This window comes from Stegostoma tigrinum, chromosome 5 (genome assembly GCF_030684315.1).
Source record: "Stegostoma tigrinum isolate sSteTig4 chromosome 5, sSteTig4.hap1, whole genome shotgun sequence".
Lineage (NCBI taxonomy): Eukaryota > Metazoa > Chordata > Chondrichthyes > Orectolobiformes > Stegostomatidae > Stegostoma > Stegostoma tigrinum.
Window position 1 is genome coordinate 114,902,541 of NC_081358.1, and position 23,821 is coordinate 114,926,361.

Consider the following 23,821-nt stretch of genomic DNA (forward strand, 5'->3'; position numbering starts at 1 on the left):
GTGAGCAGGGAGCATTGCACTGTATTCCCAGTATTTCCCTCCACCCATCATATCCATGTTTTTTATTTGTCTGTGTATGTGCAAGGAGGGGACTTCATAACAGCCCACAGTTACGTGTCAACAGTTTATAATTATTTATCTATAGTTAAAATTTATGTACTTGTAATAGCAATAGTAGTTCTTGTAAATTATGAGAGCCTGGTCTGTTCTTTCTGTCACCCTGGCTCTGAAAGAATGGTAATTTGAGAAGCTCTGTGTACTTTTCAAATTCTTTAACTTTGTGATCACTCCAGGAATAGTGGGACTTGATTTCTATCCCAGTGAGGTTTGGCAACGCTCTGCCACTGTGCATTGGTGGCTAAGAGAGTAGATGGACTGCTGGTTAAGTAGGCTGATGGTGTCTTGAGTGTTGGAGCTGCATCCATCCAGACAAAGCAAGAGCATTCCAACACGCTCCTGAATTGTGCCACGTGGATAGCGAACAGTCACATGTCAGCCGGAAAAGACACACTGTGTTAGCTCACATCAGCTCATGTATCACGTGTAGCTTCAGCAGAGGGGAGGGGAGGAGAGTAAAGAATGAGGAGCAAAAGCAAGAAAAAGTTTAATTATCTCATAATCACTTCTACCTGACTGAGAACGACTCATTTAGTATCGAGACAAAAAAACTCCAGGTGCTAGAATCCAAGATAGACAAAAATGATGGCAGAAGAACGCAGCAAGGCAGGCGGCATCTGGAGAAAAGGAGGAGTCAACATTTCAGGTATTACCCTTCTTCAGGATTGAAGAGCCCTGAAACACCAACTTCTCTTTTCCTCCAGATGCTGCCTGGCTTGCTGTGTTCTTCCAGCTTCTTTTTTCCTCTTTAGCAGAAACTGGTTTTGGAGTGTGGCCTGTGTAATTTACTTGACTCAGCTAGAAACACACTTTGCAAAATAAACTTTCAAAAATCCTTTTGACTTACCAAATAATTCTGTGATCTGATTCTTTGTATGTTTAACGGTTTTAGGATACTGGTGTGGGAAAGTCGAGCATAGTATGCCGATTCGTTCAAGACACCTTCGATCTCAATACTCTGCCCACCATTGGGTGAGTACTGACACATTTATGTTGATTCTCCCGTTCTGAGAGTTTTAGCCCTCCATTGTTTTGAGACTAACTTCTTGCCTGCTCTGGACTGATTTCCAGTGCCTCATTCATGACTAAGACTGTGAGCTGTGGAAATGAGCTCCATAAGTTTCTGATTTGGGACACAGCTGGCCAAGAGCGGGTATGTAACTTTGCATGTTTTCATCTTGTGGTTTAAAACAAAATCTATGTATTGTTATTTTCACAGTGATCCAGGGAAACCTGACTGTGAATAAGTAGGTTGGAATCACATAAGAGTGATGCAAGAAAATGTATTTTGCTTTAGATGAGGGCTACGTCTGTATTTTAAGATGACGCTTGGAGTTGAAGCCAAAGACTTTGGTTGGCCGAAAGATAACTTTATTTTGTTTCTCTCATTCCTGTGGAGCCTTCTATAAATGACTGTCTTTTCCATGGACAGCAATGGAATAGTGACTTTGGTCCTGTTGTGCAGATTCAATAAACAATGCTCAGAATATCACATTCCTGATTTGCCATGGTGTAGAGCTGGATGAAAACAGCAGGCCTGCTGTGTTCATCCAGCTCCACGCTTTGTTATCTCAGATTCTCCAGCGTCTGCAGTTCCCATTATCTCTTGCCATGCAACTGAAAATATCAATCTTTTTAATGTGGGCTTACTATGGCCTTTCAATTGACTGCTGAACTTGGGAGAGGCCAATGTTGCATGAGCAAATAAAGCAATTCTCCATTTGCAAACCTTTTAGAGTCAGTTTCTCAGAACATTTGTTCCACTTTATAGCGATGGTTCCTTCTTGTTACATTTGTTTTATTTGTGTTTGCATTGGTGTGTTACATTTCATATGCATTTACGCCTGATTTTTCTTTTCCAAATATTTTTCCAAGAACAGTTACACTTCCAATGACCACTTTTGGCCCCTGGAGTTGGGCAGAATGCACGTGTCTTTGGGGCTTCAAATGAGGGTCTAAATTTGGAGGAGAATGATCAGATCCTGAACAGCCAAGAAGGACAAGCATAACCCCCAGTTTGGGGCTGACATTTATTGATCCTGAGGGGCCACGAAAGGATAGATATGGAGAGGATTTTTAATTTTTTGGCAGAGTCTGGATCTAGAGGTCACTTTTAAAAATAAGTGCTCCCTCATTTAAGTCAGAGATAAGGAGAAATTATTTTTCACAGACGGTGGCAAATCTTTGGAATTTTCTTCCTGAAAGGTGATGGAAGAAGAATCTTTGCATGTTTTTAAGGTAGTGGTGGATAGCTTCCTAATGAGGAAGAAGGTGAAAGCTCATAGCCCACATTCCCACCTACCTCTTGTCAGGCCAACTGAGTGTATTGAATGGCTGCACAGGTTTGAGGGACCCGAATCACCTCCTAATTCACGTGTTCTAGGATTTAAATTCACATTGTCTGGATTTTTCTCACATAACCGTCTCTTTACCATGACCTCATACCATTCCACAGAAGTTCCACCAACTTGTTTGCCTTCAACTTGTCCAGAAGGACCATTTTTGATATCTCAAGGGAAGTTAGAATATTGAAGCAACATCCCTCAGAGTCTGAACCGAAGCCAACCCTTGCTTTTCCTTATGGGAATGGCTGCATTGTCTGGAAACACCAAAACATGTCCATTGGCATGTTAAATTTTACAAAATCTGCAAATATATGAGCTTGAAACACAGAATAGTTTTACCTCCTCAGTCCTTTCTGCTGAATAATGGATAGAAAAAAAAAGCCAGAACATAATATTTGGCTGATAGGAATTGATAGTTCCAGGAATGTCCAAAAGCATTGCTGGCTTTGTGGTTATATGTTGCAATGAATTGACTGCTGGCAATGAGAATGTTGTCAGGTGAAGAACTGCTGAAGGAGTTATCACATTTTCTCTGCTGAAAGAATGAGAGCTGATGTCATGGGAACATATACAATTCTGAGAGGGTTTAACACAGTAAATGCTGAGAGGCTGAAGAATCAGGAACTCAAACACAATCTTTCAGGATAACAGTCAGCTATTTCAGGCTGAGTTGAGGAGATTGTGAACCTTTGGAATTGACTACCCTGAAGAAGTGTGCATGTCCAGATGACATCTCCATAACGGATCGGTAAAGTTTTGGATCCTAAATGAATAGGGGATGTAGGGAACGCATGGGCAAATGAAGTTAAAGTTGCAGATGAGTTATGGTCGTGTTGAATGGCAGGTAAGACTTAAGGAAGACTTGCTGCAGCACTTATTTCCTTTCTTCTTCCGTTTTGGTTGGTGGACTCCAGCTGTATGTGAGGGACATTTCTTAGACCAGAAATCCGGGCATTGATCCGTATGCTGAACCCATTCTATCCGAGTCCACTCAGCCTTTAGGAGTTTTGATCCTTTGGTATTCTTGCCAGTGAATTATAACAAATTACCAAAACTGCATGTTGGAGCGAATTACTGTAGATGCTGGAATCTGTACTGTAAACAACAAATGCTGGCAATCACAGTGTGCCAGACAGCATCCGTGTGGAGAGACCAAGCTACCATTTTGCATCTCGATGACTCTTCGTCAGAGCTCTGATCTAGATGAAGATGTGAAACCTTAGCTTGTTCAGTCTCCACGGATGCTGCCCAACCGGCTTGTGATGTCCAGTATTTCTTGTCTTCATACTTCATGTAGTTGGATATGTGTATCAAATTGTGTAAATTATTTTGTTCCCAATTTCAATAATGATACCCAACAATGATACTCCCAATGCTCTCTTTAAGTCAGGATAGATGAATTTAGTTTCTCCATTTCAGATTTAGGAAATGTTGTTCAGGCTTGGACTATTAAGCGTTGAATAACATTCACACCAAGAGAATCTAACCATCACTCCTTGAAACTAATGGCATCACGATCATTGATACCCTTATGTTTAACGTTCCTGGGGGTTACCATTAACCTGAAAGTGAACTGGATCAGCCATACAGATTACTGCAGTTACAAGAGGCTGGAGTCCTGCTTTGAGTATCTCACTTCCTGACTCCTCAAAGTTTGTCTACTTTCCAGAAGGCACAAGTCAGGAGTGTGATGGAATATCCCCACTTGCCTGGATGAGTGCAGCTCCAACAGTATTATTGGCCTTCATAACAAGAGGGATTGAGTATAGGAGCAAAGAGGTCATTCTGCAGCTGTACAGGGCCCTGGTGAGACCCCACCTGGAGTATTGTGTGCAGTTTTGGTCTCCAAATTTGAGGAAGGACATTCTTGCTTTCGAGGGAGTGCAGCGTAGGTTCACGAGGTCAATTCCTGGAATGGCGGGACTATCATATGATCGCAAATTTTGAGAAGATTTGTAGCTCATATGTTGAAAGATTGGAGCGACTGGGCTTGTATACACTTGAGTTTAGAAGGATGAGAGGGGATCTGATTGAGACATATAAGATTATTAAGGGATTGGACATTCTGGAGGCAGAAAACATGTTTCCGCTGATGGGTGAGTCCAGAACCAGAGGACACAGTTTAAAAATAAGGGGTAGGCCATTTAGAACCGAGTTGAGGAAAAACCTCTTCACCCAGAGAATGGTGGATATATGGAATGCTCTGCCCCAGAAGGCAGTGGAGGCCAACTCTCTAGATACTTTCAAGAAAGAGATAAATAGAGCTCTAAAAGATAGTGGAATCAAGCGTTATGGGAATAAGGCAGGAACAGGATACTGATTGTGGATGATCAGCCATGATCATAATGAATGGTGGTCCTGGCTCGAAGGGCCGAATGGCCTACACCAGGACCTATTGTCTAATATTCAAGAAGCTTGATGCTATCCAGGACAAAGCAGTTCACTCGAATGGCACCCAAATACCAACTTAAACATTTACTTCTCTCATTGCCAATGAACAGTGACAACATGTGTACCTTGAAGATGCAATGCAGCAACTCACTAAAGTTCTTTCAAAAGCCGCTTCCAAACATGTGAGCCCAGCCACCTGGAAAGACAAGGGGAACAGACACGTGGGAGCTTCACCATTTTCAGGTTCCTCTCCAGTCCACAAATGTAAACATAACTTGGCCGTATTTCACCATTCCTTCAATATTACAGAACCAAAATCCTGGATCTCCATTCACAGCAACACTGTAGAAATACCTGCACCAAATGGCAGCTAACCACCATCTACTGAAGGGCAATTGGGAATAGGCAACAAGTGATGAGGCTGTACCTTACAGCTTTTTATTCTCTTCAGAAGGGAAAGGCCCAGTTTTGAAGGAAGAAAACTAGATTGCAAAGTTTTGAGGTCTGATAGACTTCTGATTCTGATCGCCAAACAATAATAAATAATTTGATATTCTTGTACCAAACAGGATACAAAGCACCAATCATAGAATTGACAGGAAATCCCCTGGTTCCACTTGAAAGCATGAAATGAAAATTTAGCACTTAATAAAGCAAATAAAACAGAGGAACTATGACTGATATCACCAGGGGCTGTCCTAAAGATCTTTACAAAAATTAAAATATCCTTGAAATGCAGTCTCTGTTGTGATGAATGGAGCAGTGCCAACCAATCACACACAGCTACATTCCAGAAAAAGCATTGAGATTCAAGACCAGGTCAACCATTTTTTGGTGAAGGATTAATTATGGACCAGATACCATAGAAACTCCCAGCTCATTTTCCAGTTGTGGTGCAATGTGGTTTCTGTCTGCTGTAAAATATTTACAATGATAAACAAACAAACTAATCAAATTAGGGAGGCTGAAAGCCCTGGTGAAGGTGGATTACATCTGTGTTCTTAAAAAAACGGTTGACAAGACAGAGCGGAAGGCCTGATACATATACCAATGAGATTCTCCCATTTAAAGTGAGAAATAGAACAAGTCCAGAGATTAAAGCCGAGTTAATTTAACATTGTCAGCTGAGCTTGCCTGCTCCATTCTCCAGAGTGTTTTCTTTCTTATCCCCATTGGCTGCCCCTCAGTTTGAAGATGGTGTCTACTCAACGTCAGGCGTTTCTGCCGTGGGTCTCCATGTGACACAACAGGCCAGTTCTCAGCGCACAGATCTTTGAGCACATGGAGCTAGATGTTCCATGAGGTAGCGCTTTACCCTTTTCTTCTCCTTCTCTCCACCAAGCAGGTCAATTGCTAAACTAGTGAACTGTGCACTCAGTGTTTCCTTAAAGGTGAGGTGACATAGTCAGACCAGGATCCATCATTGTTTCAATCCATTCAAATCAATACATTATTGGAAATGATGTCATTTTGTGGTGTTATGTTCTTCTCTGCCTCCCAGTGTAGTGTTTGCAGGGAGCTGCCAAAATAAATCATTGTATGAGCTGCCCTTTGATCACTGACAAATTAATGTCATCCCTTAGCTGATTTGCCAATGTTTGATGTATCTCTGTAGACGTGGGGCCCTGTTTTTTATGATGTCACCTCTGGCAATTGGTTTTTTTTCATTTCTTGGCCAAAGTATTCATTGAATGTGATGGTATCACAGTGAAGAATATTCCAAACCAAACAAATAGCTAAATGGCCCTCCTAAAAAGCTTTAATCGCGGTCCTAGTTCAATAATAAAGCATGTTTCGTAGAGAAATGCTTTTATAATTCATTAGACAGAATGTCAACCTATTTAACCCATATATGTGTAAAATTTTGACTTTTAACATCCTCTTGGGGTCAAACTGTGCAGCTTATGGAACCCGTTCTGCTAGCAATCTTGCCTTTCAGTGAGAAGCTTGAAGTTTTAAGTCCCATTTTAGAGGCTTGAGCTGAAGACAAAATGTCACAAACCAGTGTAATGTGGCAGTATTTTTAAAATGTAACATTGGAGAAGAGAACTTGACACAAAAAATCCTTGACATTGTTAAGAATCGTAACACTGCAGATTGATTCATGCAGCAGAAAATGGGCTTTAATCAAATAAGGATCAAACTGTATGAATCCACCAGATGTGAGTACCCAATTTAAATGTGGAATCTACTGCAGTTGGGGGTACCGAGCTGAGAGGTAGCAAGGGGACTGCATTCACTGAGGCACTGGCACACCCAGAGCCTTTCTTCCTTATCAGTTCCACCGGGATTAAGTTCTGATTGGGAGGAGCAGGGTCAGCAGCTCTGCTATTTGAGGCCCTTGAGTGGTCTATTATAGGTCACTTGAGTGCCTCAATCACCTGCTGCTGGGATTAACATAACTGCAAATGGACTTGCTGCCATGTAACATGCAAGATGGGGCTTGATGTCTTAAGGGACTGGGTATAGGGCACAGGTAAGCCTGCCCTCGTAGTTCTGAATACCCACATCTTGTCTCTCCATGACTTCTATCCTGTGAGACCACCCCCCCCCTTCCCCACCACCAAAAATGACTTAATATTTAACCCTGGGGCTCCTGTGACATTTGGGAAACTCTCCTATTTTTGCCGGTCAAAACACACAGATGAAGGCCCACTGGTAGCTTTGCTACTGCCTGATTGGCATGGCGTTTGGTGACCTTTCTCTGGAAGAGTCATTTTGGATCTCTCACCAGTTCTCAAGCCAGATGATGAGATCCCCGATCCCTCAAAAAATATTATGCCCTAAATAACTGAAGCTGGTTTTTGAAAAATAATGTTCAGAGTCATCTGATAGTACTGGAGTACTACAGTCAGTTTGTTCATTTAAAGAAAAGTTCATGGACTTTTGAAATATGACTAATTGTATCTCTGAGTTCAAAAGAACCATCTTAAGTTTTAACCTGCCTTCAAAGATCTGCGAATGAGTATAATAAGCCAAAGTTTCCAATTGTGATGTATTAACCTTTGGCAGGGCCCACGTCTACACTGATTTTTGTTTCAAAACTGGCATAACCCAAAGATTCTTGATTTGAACTAAGTTCAATTTGCGTTTAACATTTTGCAATCCTTTTGTTACACTGATTCTTGGGTGAATTATGTCTAAATGGGGTAATGAATGGAAATGTGATCCAATTAGAATTTATAGTGAATCAGTGCTCAGGGCAGAACTTTTCAGACTTCTGGGTGAAGATATTGCAAACAGAACAAACCAGTAAGCAAGAAATGGAAGCACAAATCAATGATAATGGTGAATTGTTATTTAACTCCCATCTGTCTCTTCTTGCTATTTTTTTTTTACAGAAGTTTCAGTATACACTTAACACAATTTGCAAACTATTGGTGACCTATTCCATAAGTCTCTGATGAAGGGTCTAGGCCCGAAATGTCAGCTTTTGTGCTCCTGAGATGCTGCTTGGCCTGCTGTGTTCATCCAGCCTCACATTTTATTATCTTGGAATTCTCCAGCATCTGCAGTTCCCATTATCTCTATTCCATAAGTTGTATGGCCAACATTTCTTTATAAGGTAATGACTTGGGCATTGTTTCATGTGAGGAACATTTGAAAGACCATTTATTTCATTTTTCACTTCCCTTTTCAAGAAGTTTACATCAGTCATTTCCTAATTGCAAGGGCAGGCCACTGACCTGCATTCAGGGTTCTGTTAATTGCATTCAGAAGCCACTTGTTAACTGACATCAACTGTCTGCCGAGGTGACATCCACCTAAACTTATCCTGAGGTTGGGGTTGGTGCTGTGGGACTTGAGGATGGGGCAATGGTGGGAAGTAGTAGTCAGATAGAAGGAAGAATACAATCCCCTTTTTTCTTTGAACAGCCCACTTTCTGATGGGAAGTTCATTGTGTGTGAAATAGTTGCAGATAGTTGTACATTCCACTGTTTTGTGACTCAATTTGCCAACAGCTTTTGAATTCCTGTTTTTAAAAAGCATTGGAGAAAGGAACATAAGGGAGGCACGAAGGGGGATGCAAACAGTCCATTTCCAGTCTAAACGTTCACATTCTCTGTGCTGTGGATGAATTGACTACTCTTCCAACTTTGCTTCTCACTGTTGTCATCAAGGTCTGAAACTGTGAACTTCATGCTATAACAGCCCTGCACACCCTGACTGGGCAGTCCATTATCTTGGTTTAAACTTGCTTATGGTTAACATTTTGAAGTAAACCTAGATTTGTAGTTCGGGCCCTTCCGGGAGTTATTGCAGCTCGGTTTGAAATGTAAAATCCTGCAGCCTGGCTGAAGACAAACTGAAATTCATGGGATTTAACTTTTTAAGATAGAGTTGAGTGCACTATGCTGTGCACCTGAAATGTTTGATAAGGATCGAAAGTTTGAACACTGATGGTAATGTGTAGAATTTGCCATGGCAGGAGAACCAAAATAAACACTCAGAAAAAAAATCTCCAACTGCTACAGAATATGTCATACTGGCTAGGACAATTTGCCAATTTTTCCAAAGTATGGTCTGTTTCATGTTACAACTCATATTCCCGAAAATCAGTTTTGGCTATATTCTAAACTAATTTTACAACCTTTCCACAGGGAGAAAGAAAATTTTGATTCAGACATAACATAAAATTTCAAACCTTCCAGACAACCACTTCCACCATCTAAAAGGCCAATGGCAGCAGATACATGGGAATGCTGCATCCCCACATCCCCTCCAAGCCACTCACCATCCTGAATTGGCAATGTATCACTGACCCTTCCTTCACTGGGTCAGATCGTGGAATTCCCTTCCTAAAGGTACTGTAGCTATCCCAACATCCCAAGGGCTGCAGAGGTTCAAGAAGACAGTTCACTTCCTCCTTGTGAGGGGCAATTAGGGATGGGCAATAAATCCTTACCCACTGATGCCCACACCTCCAGAAAAGATAAAACATAGCCAACTCTGTCCTAACCCTTTGTACTGATCGGTACGTTTGTGATCTGCAAGGACTCAGCCACACAGCGCTCAGGATAAACACGTGACAAATTTCTAAAAAGCATTAACAGCACACACACCCTATGTGCTGTGTTTCTAAATTGTCTTTTCCCACACTTCTGCAAAATTACAAAACTCTCGTGATGAAAGGAATAAGGGACCAGGCCACACTGGAGGTGTTAGTGCAGTGAGCCAAAAGCTTGGCCAAAGAAACATTTTTAATGAGTATATCAAAGGAGTACAGCTTGGGGATAGCTAAATGAAGCTCAACCAGCCATTCAGGCTCAAATAAGCTAGAATCAAAGGAGCAGTGAGATTTTGAGGTGAGTGGGTTTTAGGGATGGAGAAGGGTATAGAAGTGGGATGGGTCATGGCCTTGGAGGGATTTCAATACCAGGGTAAGAATTTGAAGTTTGAGACAATGCTGAGAGCCAATGTGGGTCAGCATGCATGGAGTGAAAGGCAACTGGGACTTAGCACGTGTCACCAGCAGTATTTTGGATGAAGTGAAGTTTATGGAGAGAGCAAAGTTGGAAAGCCAGCCATACAACATTTCAATAATCTCTATTAAAGCATTGCATCAGTTGGATACAACCGTGTAGCATTTTGACTGTAGACCATAAGTTGTAGAAGCAGAAGTATGCCATTCAGCCCATCAGATCTGCTCTGTCATTCAATGAGATCTTGTCTGACTTCATAATCCCAACTCACTTTTCTGCCATTTCCCCACAGCCACTCATTCCCTTACTGATTAAAAATGTATCTATCTCAGTCTTGACCCAGCCTCTATAGACACTTGCAGCAAATAATTCCATGGGCCCACTACCCTCAGGGAGAATAAATTGCTCCTTATTGCCTTTAAATATGTGACCCCTTATTCTGAGATTATGCCGTCTGGTCCTAGACTCTCCCACAAGGGACAACATCTGCTTGATACCTTCAAGTCTCCAAGTTTTGTCCTTAACAAATCGCTTTGTAAATGCAAATTGAAAACACATTTAATGTTTCAGGTAAATTACCCTGAGTAGGAACTTCTAGATGGTGGACCTGAAATGATGGGCTGTATTTTCCCGGCCACTTGGATGGCTAGAATGGCAGCAAGGCTGGACTATGGAGATGAAAGGTGCCAGTTGTCTCCCAGCTGCTGTGGCATGGTGTCAGCATTGGAGACATTAGTGCTGCAGCTGTTCTTTGGGAGGTCGATTCATCCGAACATTTTACTGAGATCAGAAGGACACAGCCTCTCCCAATGAGACCATTTGAAAAACCCTCGTGGTCTTCTAATGGAAACCCCTCTCCCCCAAAACATAATTCCATGCCGAACTCACCACCAGCACATCACGTCCCAGTGTCCCCACCCTGTTCTTGATGGCCAGGCCTGGCCTTGGCTGCTCAAAGTGAACGCATCAGCTCCTCAAAGGCATCTAGGCCAATGAGGTGTTCTCCTGAGTCCAATGGTCACCAACAAAGTGGGTATAATTTTTAAGATGGAGGTTTAAAGGAGATTTGAAGAAACAAAATTTCAGCCAGAGGGGTTGAGGGGTGTGGGTGCAGGTCTGGAATTCACTTATTGAGTGGGTAGTTGAGGCAGGAAACCTCACAACCTTTAAAAAGTCCTTGGATAAGCATTTTAAATGTCGTAAAAGTGGATCAAGTGCTGGAAAGAGGCACTAGTAAGTCGATACAGCGTTGGTGGGCAGAAGGGCCTCTTTAGTTCTTCATGACTCTGACTCTCACGCCTCAGCAATAGCCATTACAAATGGTGTCACCGCTGAGTCACAGGTCTTCTGGTTCTGAGTGACCTTTATCGGTGGATTGATCATTAAATTAGATTAGCAATTAGATTCCCTACAGTGTGGGAACAGGCCCTTTTGGCCCATCAAGTCCACACCGCCACTTGAAGCATCCCAGACCCATCCCTCGAAAACCCACACATCCCTGAACACTACGGGCAATTTAGCATGGCCGATCCACCTAGCCTGCACATCTTTGGACTGCGGGAGGAAACCAGAGCAAACTCACACAGACTCGGGGAGAATGTGCACACAGACAGTTTGTTTGCATCCAGTCAAAATGACATGATCAGAATGGAGTCACCTCTCCCTCACGTTTCTGGCACAAGTGTGTAATTCTGCATCAAGGAAATTTGACCCATCAACTCTGCTTCTGTCTTGATGGATGCTGCTGGACCTATTGAGTACTTCCATCATTTTCTGGTGTTTTCTCCTTGCTCAGAATCCCAGCATTGTTTTTTGTTTTCGTGTTCGGGAGTCTTCCAGATTTGGCCGCACATCAGAAAAAAGCAGGAAAAGAGGCTGAGTTGTCAACCCTGATAAAATAATCTGGCCTCCTGGTTTCACAACCGGGAACAAAAATAAACGTGGATTTCTCAAAGGGGAAGTGAGTCATTGCTGAGTGCTTGCTGCCTGAGCAGCTAAAAGCTGTGTGGAATGATTTTTCCTTTTCCCATAAAAGGAAGAGGTCAGTGTAAGACCTTGAAATGGTCCAAACTGGGATTATTCCAGACCCGTACCAGTCATTTCAAAGTTTTACCGGTTTACCCTCCTCACTAATGTTCCCTGGATGCTAGCTGTGGAATGGCGAAGAAGTCTAGTGAAAGCAAAGGGTTAAAAGTGTTTTAAAAATTAGACAGCCCACATCCTTCAAAACCACTCCGCGAACCATCTTGGATGTTTTCCTGTCTGTGTGAGTATGCACATTTACAGACCCAGGATATGGGAAGGAAGGAATGAAAATATTTAACGTGCAGGAATTTTCACCATCTGTGCTTAAACCAAGAACAAGCTGTACGTTTAATTTCCCATGTTATTAAAAAACAAAAGCCCTTTACAGAACAGCTTGGAATCCAGTTTCAGTAAACCGTTAACTTTTGGCTGTCTTGCTTGTGGGGTCATGGTGCTTCAGGGTGTTTAGGAGGAGAAGAATTCTTTGTCCAGACCCTTTGTGCCTTGTGCATTCCCTTTAATCTGCACAAGCTCCTCCTGCTGCCACCAACAACAGCAACAGCAACCCACAAGATGTGAACAGTGGGGTTGTCTTTTGTACAAATCGTTGTACACAGCAGCGTGTATTAACGTGGTAGTTCATAACACAGGACATTATAGAGATATAGGGCTGAGTAGTCTTGTCTCTGCGTGATACGGACACTACGTGGGTGGGATTTCAAAAGGAGACTGTATGATTCTGGGAGACCCAGATACTGCATTTCCCAATGTTTGGGATTTTTAATGGTCCCCAGGGTAAATCACAGCAATCCTGTTGCTGTACAAGACATTGGTGAGGCCGTTTTTAGAATTCTGTGCTCAATTCTGGTGCCCCTGCTATAGATTAGGTTAGATTCCCTATAGAATGGAAACAGGCCCTTGGGCCCAACAAGTCCACGCCGCCCCTTAGAGCATCCCAGCCAGACCCATCCCCCTATAACCCACACACACCCCTGAATACTACAGGCAATTTTAGCATGGCCAATCCACCTAGCCTGCACATCTTTGGACTGTGGGAGGAAACCGGAGCACCCGGAGGAAACCGACGCAGACACGGGGAGAATGTGCAAACTCCACACAGACAGTTACCTGAGACTGGAATCGAACCCAGGTCCCTGGCGCTGTGAGGGTGCAGTGCTAACCACTGAGCCACCTTGACGCCCCATGTTGTTAAACTTGAAACGCTCCAGAAAAGATTGAAAGAGATATTGCTGGGGTTTCAGGGTTTGAGCTATGGGGACAGGCTGAATAGCTTGGGGCCATTTTCTCTGGAGCATCGAAGGCTGAGGGGTGACCTTATAGAGATTTTTAAAATCATGAGGGGCATGGATGGGGTGAACAGCCATGGTCTTTTTTCCAGGATAGGGAAGTCCTAAACTAGAGGGAGATTTAAAAGAGACCTAAGGGATAACTTTTTCATGCAGAGGATGGTGCATGTATGGAATAAGCAGCCAGAGGATGTGGTGGAGGTGGGTACAATTACAACATTTAAAAGGCATCTGGCTGGGTACATGAGTAAGAATAATTTAAGAAGGATATGGGCCAAATGCTGGAAAATGGGATTAGATTAATTCAGAATATCTGGTCAGCATGGACAAGTTGAATCAAAGAGCCTGTTTCCATACTGTCTAACTCTATCTCCTGCCTACTCTGTTGTAAGGTGGGCACTTTAGATATCTCATTATTTCCATGAAGTTGGGCCTATTTTAGTAGGCGATGTGGTTCCTGGCAACTCAGAAGTCATCAAACCTATGACCTTTCCTATGAAGATCAGTTCAAAAAGTGATGATAACTACATATGACTTGACATATAATGTATTAGAGTTAAATAATATTTTATAGTGATTAATGATAGTACTTTGCTGAGCAACATAAGTGACAACTAAGTTGATCAACATTTTGAAAGTGACCAAATGTGTTACAGTTCTGTGGAGGATCACACATCCCCCTCTACCTCCTCCCCCAAGTCTTCTTTGATCTGAGGTCTCAAGAGCGTGTTGCACCAGCAGCAACCACTGCCCTCCTGATGGCACTGTTGAGTACAGAGGAGCTGCTGCCCTGTGGTTCGTGCAGCCACTCAGTGGAGGTGGGTGGAGGAGTACACCTTCCTCCCTCAGGGCTACTGAATCCTAGTGATAAACCCAATGTCAAGTGCCTGAATGGAACCTGATGCAGTGGGCTTTCTCAAAAAGCCTCAACATAGGGATCTTCCTGGAAAATTAGCCTAGACCTATGTGCCTCCATAAGAGTCTGGTCTTCTGATAATTCAGTAAAATAGATGGGCTTCAAAGGGTACTTTTCATGCAGTTGTAGTGTCTCTACCTCTGGGGAAGAAGTTCTAGGTTCAAGCACCATCTGTACTGGAGATGTCTCATAACAACACGCCTGAGCAAGTTGGTTAAGCCAACTACTGTTGGGGTTTGGAATGAAAAACCGGAGGGATCCAGGAGAAAGGATGTATGGCAGTCCAGATTGTTTATTCAAACTTTTTTGTGTTGTGGTAATGGCAAAAGGTGGATTCCAAATGTATTGTTTCCTATAACTGTACCACGTAAACAATTTCACACATTGCGTATGTAAAGGTAATCAGAGACTATTATTTGAAATAATTCCACAGAGGCTGGTATTCCATTGCCAAGTCACCCTTTATTAACATATAGAGAGTTCTTGACACTGATCCAGCTCTCAAAATGAACAAGATGCCTGACACTTTTTTTATATATGTGTCAGCCAGGGCTCCCTGAATGGACCAGATTAACAGCTCCAACCAAGGAGTTTTTTTTTGAGGGCCACCTCACTGACCTCATTGCAATCACTGCATTATTCACTGAATCACATAAAATATGTCCACCACAAATTCTATCCTTCTGAGAGATGGAAAACAGGAAAACAGACCAATGTGTAGAGGTGCAAATGATGTGGCTGAATTTCTTTCCAGGTTCATTAAAACATAGAATACAAATGATAATGATCAATAGTGAATCAACATAACATTAACAATGAAAATGACACAGAAGGATTAATACGTACAATGTGTAGTATTATTGAGATTTATGTTTTTAATTTTTTAACTCTAAGCACTTTACTTTGTTCATGATGTTTAAAACTGCATGCTTATGCTTGTGATTGGAATCATATGATGTAGGATTCAAGACACATGTGCAGCCTTAGACTAATGTCAGTCTGAGAGCTATTAGTTTGAGTGTGTGTATAATGGAAACCAGAGCTCACATAATTTCTAATAAACTGCTATCAATTCTGAATAGTTTTGCTATACTTTCACTTTTAACTACAGTTCTGTGCAATAGCACAGCATACACATCCATCTTGTGGTCATTATGTTTTCTATGGGTTTTTTTTTATTAGAATGAATGGAAAGTCATATCTGTCAGATTTGAAGTGCTTTCTAACATGGTAGATTTTTCAGATGTTAGAAGCCACTTGAATCTCTGCCAAAAGGAGCCCCTAAAGCAGTTTTAATTTTGGCCTGACTTTTAAATGGGAGAGCCATAGGGCTGAAGGCATAAAGTCGAAAAACTGGATTGAAATGTTCAAGGCACAAATAGAAAGATCCGTCTCAGCTGTGCAACATGGATCACAGATAACTTACTATTTTTTGTCCTGTCATTTCACTATCTGGGACACCATATGCTTGGAGCTGCTGTTCTAAGACTTCAGCCATTTGGACTGGATGATGTGGTAAATTACTACACGCAGTGCAGTCTTTATTGTCAATTCAGCAGATTTTCAAACCGGGACGTGGAAGAGCCCTCGCTCAGCAAAGTTAGTAACAGTGATTGTTCTTACTGGTGACTTTGTAACACCATTTCCCATGCTGGATTCTGATTGCCTTTTTCTGTGGGCTTCTCACTCCATGGCCAGGCCTTCCCGCAATCTCACAGATAATTCCTCACCTTGGAAGGAAAGGGCACCAGACCTGAAACGGTAACTCTGTTTTTTCCTTCGCAGATGCTGCCAGACCTGCTGAGTTTTTCCAGCAACTTTGTTTTTGTCTCTCACGGATAATTCTGTAGTTAATGACTACTGATACATCTAAATGGAGTGAATGTGCCGATACCCTGGAAGTGAGATTCTCAGTGCTCTGGGCTGAGGGGAACACCAGCTGGCATTGGCAGAGGTGATCCACTTTGGAAGCTGTTGGCAGTTTACTTACCTTCAAGTGACAGGCTTCAGTGTCTGCCTCCAGGCCTTGGAGCACACTTGCGATGATTAGACGGAGGCCTGCCTCATCTCTCAGGTGGATGAGAAAGATCCTGCAGTACTCAGGGCAGGGACATTAATAAGACCATAAAATATAGGAGCAGAAATTAGGCCATTCAGCCCATTGATTCTGCTCTGCCATTCAATCATGGCTAATGGGCTTCTGAACTCCATTCTCCTGCTTTCTTCCTGTAACCCTTGATCCCATTGACAATCAAGAACATACCTACCTCTGTGTTAAATGTACTCAGTGACCTGGCCTCCACAGCATTCTGTCGCAGTGAATTCCATAGAGCAAGTTTTGAGAAGATTTGTAGCTCAGGTTGAGGTTCTGGATATGAGTTTGCTTGCTGAGCTGGAAGGTTAGTTTTCAGACGTTTCATCATCATTCTAGGTAACATCATCAGTGAGCCTCCGGCGAAGCGCTGGTGTTATGTCCCGCTTTCTATTTATCTGGTTAGGTTTCCTTGGGTTGGTGATGTCATTTCCTGTTCTTTTTCTCAGGGGATGGACATCACCAATGCAGGAAATGACATCACCAACCCAAGGAAGCCTAACCAGATAAATCGAAAGCGGGACATAACACCAGTGCTTTGTTGGAGGCTCACTGATGATGATATCTAGAATGGTGATGAAATGTCTGAAAACTAACCTTCCAGCTCAGCGAGCAAACTCACATCCAGAATTCCATAGACTCAACACTCTCTGGCTGAAGAAGTTTCTCCTTATATCTGTTCTAAAAGGTCTTCCCTTTGCTCTAAGACTGTGCCCTCGGGTCCTAGACTCTCCTACCAATGGAAACATCTTCCCAACATTCTCTTTGTCTAGGCCATTCAGTATTCTGTAAGCTTCAATTAGATTCTCCCTCATCCTTCTAAACTCCATTGACTAAAGACCCAGAGTCCTCAAACGTTCCTCATATGTTAAGCTTTCCATTCCTGGGACCATTCTCATGAACCTCCTCCGAAATGTTCCAGGGCCGGTACATCCTTCCCGGGATATGGGGCCTAGAACTGTGCACAATACTCCAAGTGCAGCCTAACCAGAGTCTCTTAAAGCCTCAGAAGTACATCCCTGCTTTTACATTCAAATGCTGTCAAAATAAATGCCAAAGATGCATTAACCCTGGAATTCTGTCAATGTTTGTCCCTTTATTAACAACAGATTATCACAGTACTGCTGGCGACAGTTTGCTATTTGCAAATTAGCTGCTGTGTTTCCTCCATCACAGCAGTGACTTCATGTCAAAAGGCACTTCATTGGTCAAAAAGCACTGTTTGTTGGTCATGGGTGCCATGAGATAATTGCAAGTCTTATTTCAGTTTAGCAAAGAATTAAATAAATTAAAGACCTGTTTACTGAAAATAGGTGAGGTTAGTAGGTAGAAGATGGGGGTGGGGACGAGCTGGGCTGGTTTTGGGATGCGGTAGGGGGTGGGGATTTTTTGAATGACTTCACAAGCTTCAAAATCTCCCTTCCCCTTTCTGCATCCCAAAACCAGCCCAGCTCGTCCCCGCCTCCCTAATGTCTCACCTATCCCCTCCTCCTACCTCGAGACCCAACCCCCATCTCCTACCTACTAACCTCATCCCACCCCCTTGACCTGTCTGCCCTCCCTGGACTGACCTATCCCCTCCCTACCTCCCCAGCTACACTCACCTTTACTGGGTCCATCCCCGCCTCTTTGACCTGTCTGTCTCCTCTCCACCTATCTTCTCCTCTATCCATCTTCTATCCGCCTCCCCCCTCTCTCCCTATTTATTTCAGAACTCTCTTCCCCTCCCCCTCTCTGAAGAAGTGTCTAGCCCCGAAACGTCAGCTTTTGTGCTCCTGAGATGCTGCTTGGCCTGCTGTGTTCATCCAGCTCCATACTTTGTTATCTTGCTTCTATTTTCACTGGTTTCTGATTTTTCAGGTCCTGAGTGTTATTTTTAATGAACTAAACTGTATGCATATAATCTAGCTGTCCTGAAGGCTATCCATTATAATGTAACATGTATTCATTTTGAAAACGTAGATGTCCCAAAGCTTGTCTAATTTGTTTTGTCTTTTGTTTCTCACAGTTTCACTCTCTGGCTCCAATGTATTACCGTGGGTCTGCAGCAGCCGTTATAGTTTACGACATCACAAATGAGGTAAACTGCTACAATATCCAGCTCTTCCGTTTAAAATCTTTGTCAGTCAGTTTTGGGATTCCAAACGATTGGAATTACATCTGGAACAGCAGATCACATCTCACTGTGTTTTCATGAGAGAATGGAACTAACTGAGTTACACATCAGAATAACTGTGAGAGACAGTATTCAGCTAGAGTTACATATTTCTCTTGTTTTGTTGCAGACACAACATATCTGCACAATTAGATTTAGCATAGCTTGTGCTTAATTAAATGTGCAGCATAGTGGCTCAGTGGTTAGCATCGCTGCCCCACAGCCCAGAGACCAGCGTTCGTTTCTAGCCTAGGGTGACTGTCTGTGTGGAGTTTGCACCATCTCCCCATGCCTGTGTGGGTTTCCTTTGGGTGCTCTGGTTTCCTCCTACAACCTGAAGATGTGCAGATTAGGTGAATTGGCCATGCTAAATTGTCATTAGTGTTGAGGGATGCACAGATTAGGGAGATCAACCATGGGAAATGCAGAGAAGGGGTGGGTCTGGGTGGATGCTCCTCAGAAGGCCAATGCTAAATGGCCTCTAACTGTTCTGTAGGGATTCTATTGATTCTAAAGGATAAGTTGGAAGATACCTGAAGGTTGTTTCAGGCCATGTACTGGCCAATTGGCCAAAGCTTGCTGATTACGTTAGCTGGAAGTATGCCAAATCTGAAGGCCTTATGTTCATTCCCAAACAAAAACAGAAGTTGCTGGAAAAACTCGGCAGGCCAGACAGCATCTTTGGAGAGAAATCAGAGTTAGCATTTTGGGTCCTGTGACCCTTTCTCAGAACTTAGATTCATTCAGTTGCTTAAGGACTGCCTTTTGGCTTTTTGGTGAGAAGGCAATTGCAGACCTCTTTTTACGATGCCTGTCTGCTACCTATTTAATGAGACTTATTTCCAGGTACAGCATGAACAGCAATCAACTTCTGAAGGTTTGTGGAGGGGAAATTCAGCTATTCCCAAGTTCTGTGAGGTGTCACCGAATACTGTACAGCCCAGGAACAGGCCTTTCAGCTCACCATGTCTGTGCTGACCATGAGGCCATTCTAAACTAATCCCATCTGCCTGCACATGGCCTGTATCTCTCTCTTCTTTGTCTGTTCACACATCTGTCTAAGTGCCTGTTTAACATTATTACTGTATTTACTTTGACCATCTGTCTTGGCAGTGGGTTCCAGGCACCGACCATCCTCTGCGTAATACAACTTTCCTTGAACATCTCCTTTAAACTTTCTCCATCTCAATCTAAACTTGTGCCCCCTTGTATTTGACATCCCTTTGAAAAAGGCTCCAACTATCCACTCTATTCATAATTTTATTTACAGATAACCCCTCAGCCCCTGACACTCGAGTGAAAACAATCCAAGTTTGTCTAACCTCTCCTTTATAGTTAATGCATTCCAATCCAAGCGACACACTGGGTTTGCCCCCTCTCCAAATCCTTCCTATAGTGTCAGGACCAGACTACACATATGTTCTAAGTGAGGCCTAGATAAAGTATTGTACAGCTGCAGCATGACTTACCGACTTTTATACTCAATGCCCCAAATGGTGAAGGCGATCATCCTTCTTTATCACCTTATCCACTTGTATTGCCATCTTCAGGGATCTATCAACATGGACCCCAAGATCCTTCTGTATATCAATGCTCCTAAGCATCCTGTCATTTTTTTGTGTATTTACCTTTTGCATTTGACCTTCCAAAATGCATCACCTCACACTTGTCCAGATTAAACTCCACCTGCTAGCTGATCTATGTCCTGATGTGTCTCTTGATAACCTTCGTCACTATTCATAACTCCACCAAGCTGTGTGTTGTCTGTTAGCTTACCAATCTGGCCACCTACATTTTTATCCAAATCATTTCCGTATGTTACAAACAACAGGGGTTCCAGCACTGATCTTTACGAAACACCATTGATCACAGAAGTCAAGTTGAAATACACCCCTCCATAACTCTGTCATCTATGATTAAGCCTGTTTTATACCCAACTTGCCAACTCAACTTGGATCCCTGTGACTTAATCTTCTGGACCAGCCTCCATTGTGGGACCTTGTTGACTGTTGTAGTAACGTCCGTACAGACAACAACTACTGCCCTAACCTCCTCAGTCATCTTCATTACTTCCTCAAAAAACTCAATCAAATTTGTAAGACAAGACCTCCCCCACATAAAGCCATATTGACTATCCCTAATAAGCCCATTCTTCTCCAAATGTGAGCAAGTCCTATTTATAAGAATTTTCTCCAATAATTTTCCACCCTCTGGCTTATAGTTTCCTGAATTATTCCAGTTGCCCTTCTTAAACAAAGGAACAACATTGGTTATTTTCCAGTCTTCTGCTTGTAGCTAGAGAGAATGTAAAGAGCTCTATAAAGGCTCCTTTTCTCCCTCAGTATCCTGGTCTAGATCCCATCAGGCCCTGGGGACCTATCTACCCTAATGTTTTCAAGACACCCAATAACATCTCCTTCTTAATGTCAACATGCCCCAGAATATCACCATATCCCTCCTTAATCTTACCATCATCCATATCCTTCTTGTTCGTGAATCCTGATGTGAAGTACTTGTTAAGGACCTCACCCATCTCCTGTGGCCCCATGCATAATTTGCCTCTTTGCCCTTGACCTAATCTTTCCATAGCAATCCTCTCGCTCCTAAATGCACTCATAGAATGCGTTGGAATTCTCCTTCATCTTACTTATCAAAGATATTTCATTGCCTCTTTTAGCTCTCCTAATCCATTGTTTAAGTTATTTTCTGCTTCCTAAATACTCCTCATAGGCCTTGTTTGATTTAAGTTCCCTAAACCTTACATATGCTTCCTTTCTCTTTTTGACTAACCTTTCAATATCTCTTACACCCAGGGTTCCTGAATCTTGCCATTCTCATCTTTCATCCTCACAGGCACATACTGGTCCAAACACTGTATGTGGATTTACCCTCAAACAACCACCTCCAATCTAATTTCTGCAGTTCCTACCTAATGCTGTTGTAATTAGGGAATTATGATCACTGTTCCCAAAATCCTCCACTATAACTTTGATCACCTGGCCAGGCTCATTCCCCAGTACAAGGCCCAGTATGGCCCCTTCCCCCATTGGACTATTTGTACATTGTTTCAAGAAACCCTCCTGGATGCGCCTAACAAATTCAGACAATATCAGACAATGCCCGCGTTCTTCCATCACTGTGCCTGTGGATGTCCTGTTCCCCCAGCAGGGTGGGACAAATAAAAGACATTTCTTTATTGTGCAGAATTATATTTACGTATAACAGAGCAGGAAAAACCCATCAGAGTGCTGGAGTGCTCAGCATTGATCCCAGACCTCATGATGTTTTATAGTATTAGGTCAGATGCAGGCTGCACAGGACCAATGCCTACTCAACTGATGAACCTGTACTCCTCCATGTTAAATGCTACTTGGAAGAAGCACAGTGTGAGGGCAGAATGGGAAACTTCAGTGTGCAGCAGAAGGTGTGACTGAGTAGAAGCACTGATTGAGATGAGTTCTGAAGGACATATCTGCCTTGGGGCATTGATGAGAGAACCAATGTGAGGGAAAACAAATCTGAATTCTAATCACCAACCTATCCGTTTCAAACGTGTCCAACGATAACTGTAATAGTACAACTGATAAATAAAACCAATAACAAAACAAATTGTCTGACTCATAACTTCATTAATCCCCGTGGAAGATTGTGAAAATGTGTCTTGATTTTGCTCCTACTGTGTGAAGGGTCAAATTTCATAACAATATTTTAGCTTTGGTTTTAGAAATGTGCCAGTATATTGAAGAACGCTAACAGGAAATTTCTTTTCTTCAGTTTTTCCTTTGTTACAGCCTATTTTGAACTTGGTAATCCAGATACCAGTCAGATGCTCCTGTTGGTTTAGAGCTAGGGTTCATGCCAAATCAATTCACAGCAGACAAATTTTTAAAAAATCATAAGGGACCTTCTGAAAACGATCACATTACTGAGTACAGCTCATTAGCGAATGCAAGCAAATGGGATACGTTTCTTATGTAATGTTGTGAACCTTGACTAGGTAATTTTGAGCAAAATGCAGCCAATATTAATCCATTTGCATTGATTGTTCTGTGGCCACTTGTATAGTATTTCAAGTTATCTGCTGTCTCTGCTACCGGCTTAATGGAAGAGAAGAGACAGAAGTTTTCATAGAATACTCATGTGTCTACCAAGATGCATTGAGTAATCTCAAAGCTCCCTGAACACTCAGTGCACAGTTCAGTGTGGAGTTAAATCGTCGAAACAGCAGAGGTTCGTGAGTTTGATCCCGAGTCAGTGCTGAGATCATTCATATTGCATCAATTCTGTCTATGAATAGCAGGAGGGGATTGGTTAGTTCAGTTGGAAGGATAGCTGGTTTGTAATGCAGTGTGATACCAATAGAAGGGGTTCAGTTCCTGCACTGGCAAAGGACTTGTATTAATTCCAACAATATACTTTATTCATAAAAATACCTTCATAAACATACATTGTCACTAAAGAATTTGGCTCTGTACTGTAGCACATGAAGGAACAAACAAACTGAGTTTGACTCTATCCAACAAACAAACTAAAGGCATTTCTTTCTTGTGTCGAATTATATTTACACATAATAGAGGCACCAGGAGGGTCTGATGATTGAACAGATCCAAGTTTAACTTCAGCAGAAAGGCTTCAGACAGTGGTTCACCATGAAGGACTCTCCTTTTTTATTTTCAAAAATACACTTTACGCATAAAAAATACCTTTATATATAAATACATATACATCGTCACAATCACAGTTCAGGTCTTTACAACAGCATATGAAGGAAACAGATATCTCCTCTCCCCTCTCCTGAGGCATGGTGACTCTCAGTTAAATCACTGTCAGTTGTCTCTTCCTATTGACAGAGCAGCCCTATGGTCCACTAGCATTACGATGACTTGATTGGTCTTGGGACAGGAGTGGTGTTGCCATCTTTCAAACTAACAGAAGCACCGGACGACTTGAAATAAAAGCAGTGTTTTCTTTCAAGACACTGTTTTGCTGCTTATGAGGTTGTGGGGCTTATTTGTGTAATCTTCACACATTTGCATATCAGTTTGTTGG

At 42.4% G+C, this 23,821-nt stretch overlaps 1 protein-coding gene across 1 annotated transcript in view; it reads left to right on the plus strand.

Moving 5' to 3' along the window:
- The window catches only part of rab31 (RAB31, member RAS oncogene family), an 87,706-nt gene that overhangs the window by 15,170 nt on the left and 48,715 nt on the right, over window positions 1-23,821 (plus strand). Inside the window, exons 2-4 of the mRNA XM_048529919.2 lie at window positions 1,010-1,089; window positions 1,189-1,270; window positions 18,626-18,697. Of these exons, the coding sequence (XP_048385876.1) occupies window positions 1,010-1,089; window positions 1,189-1,270; window positions 18,626-18,697 (234 nt within the window). The remainder of the gene's footprint in view (window positions 1-1,009; window positions 1,090-1,188; window positions 1,271-18,625; window positions 18,698-23,821) is intronic.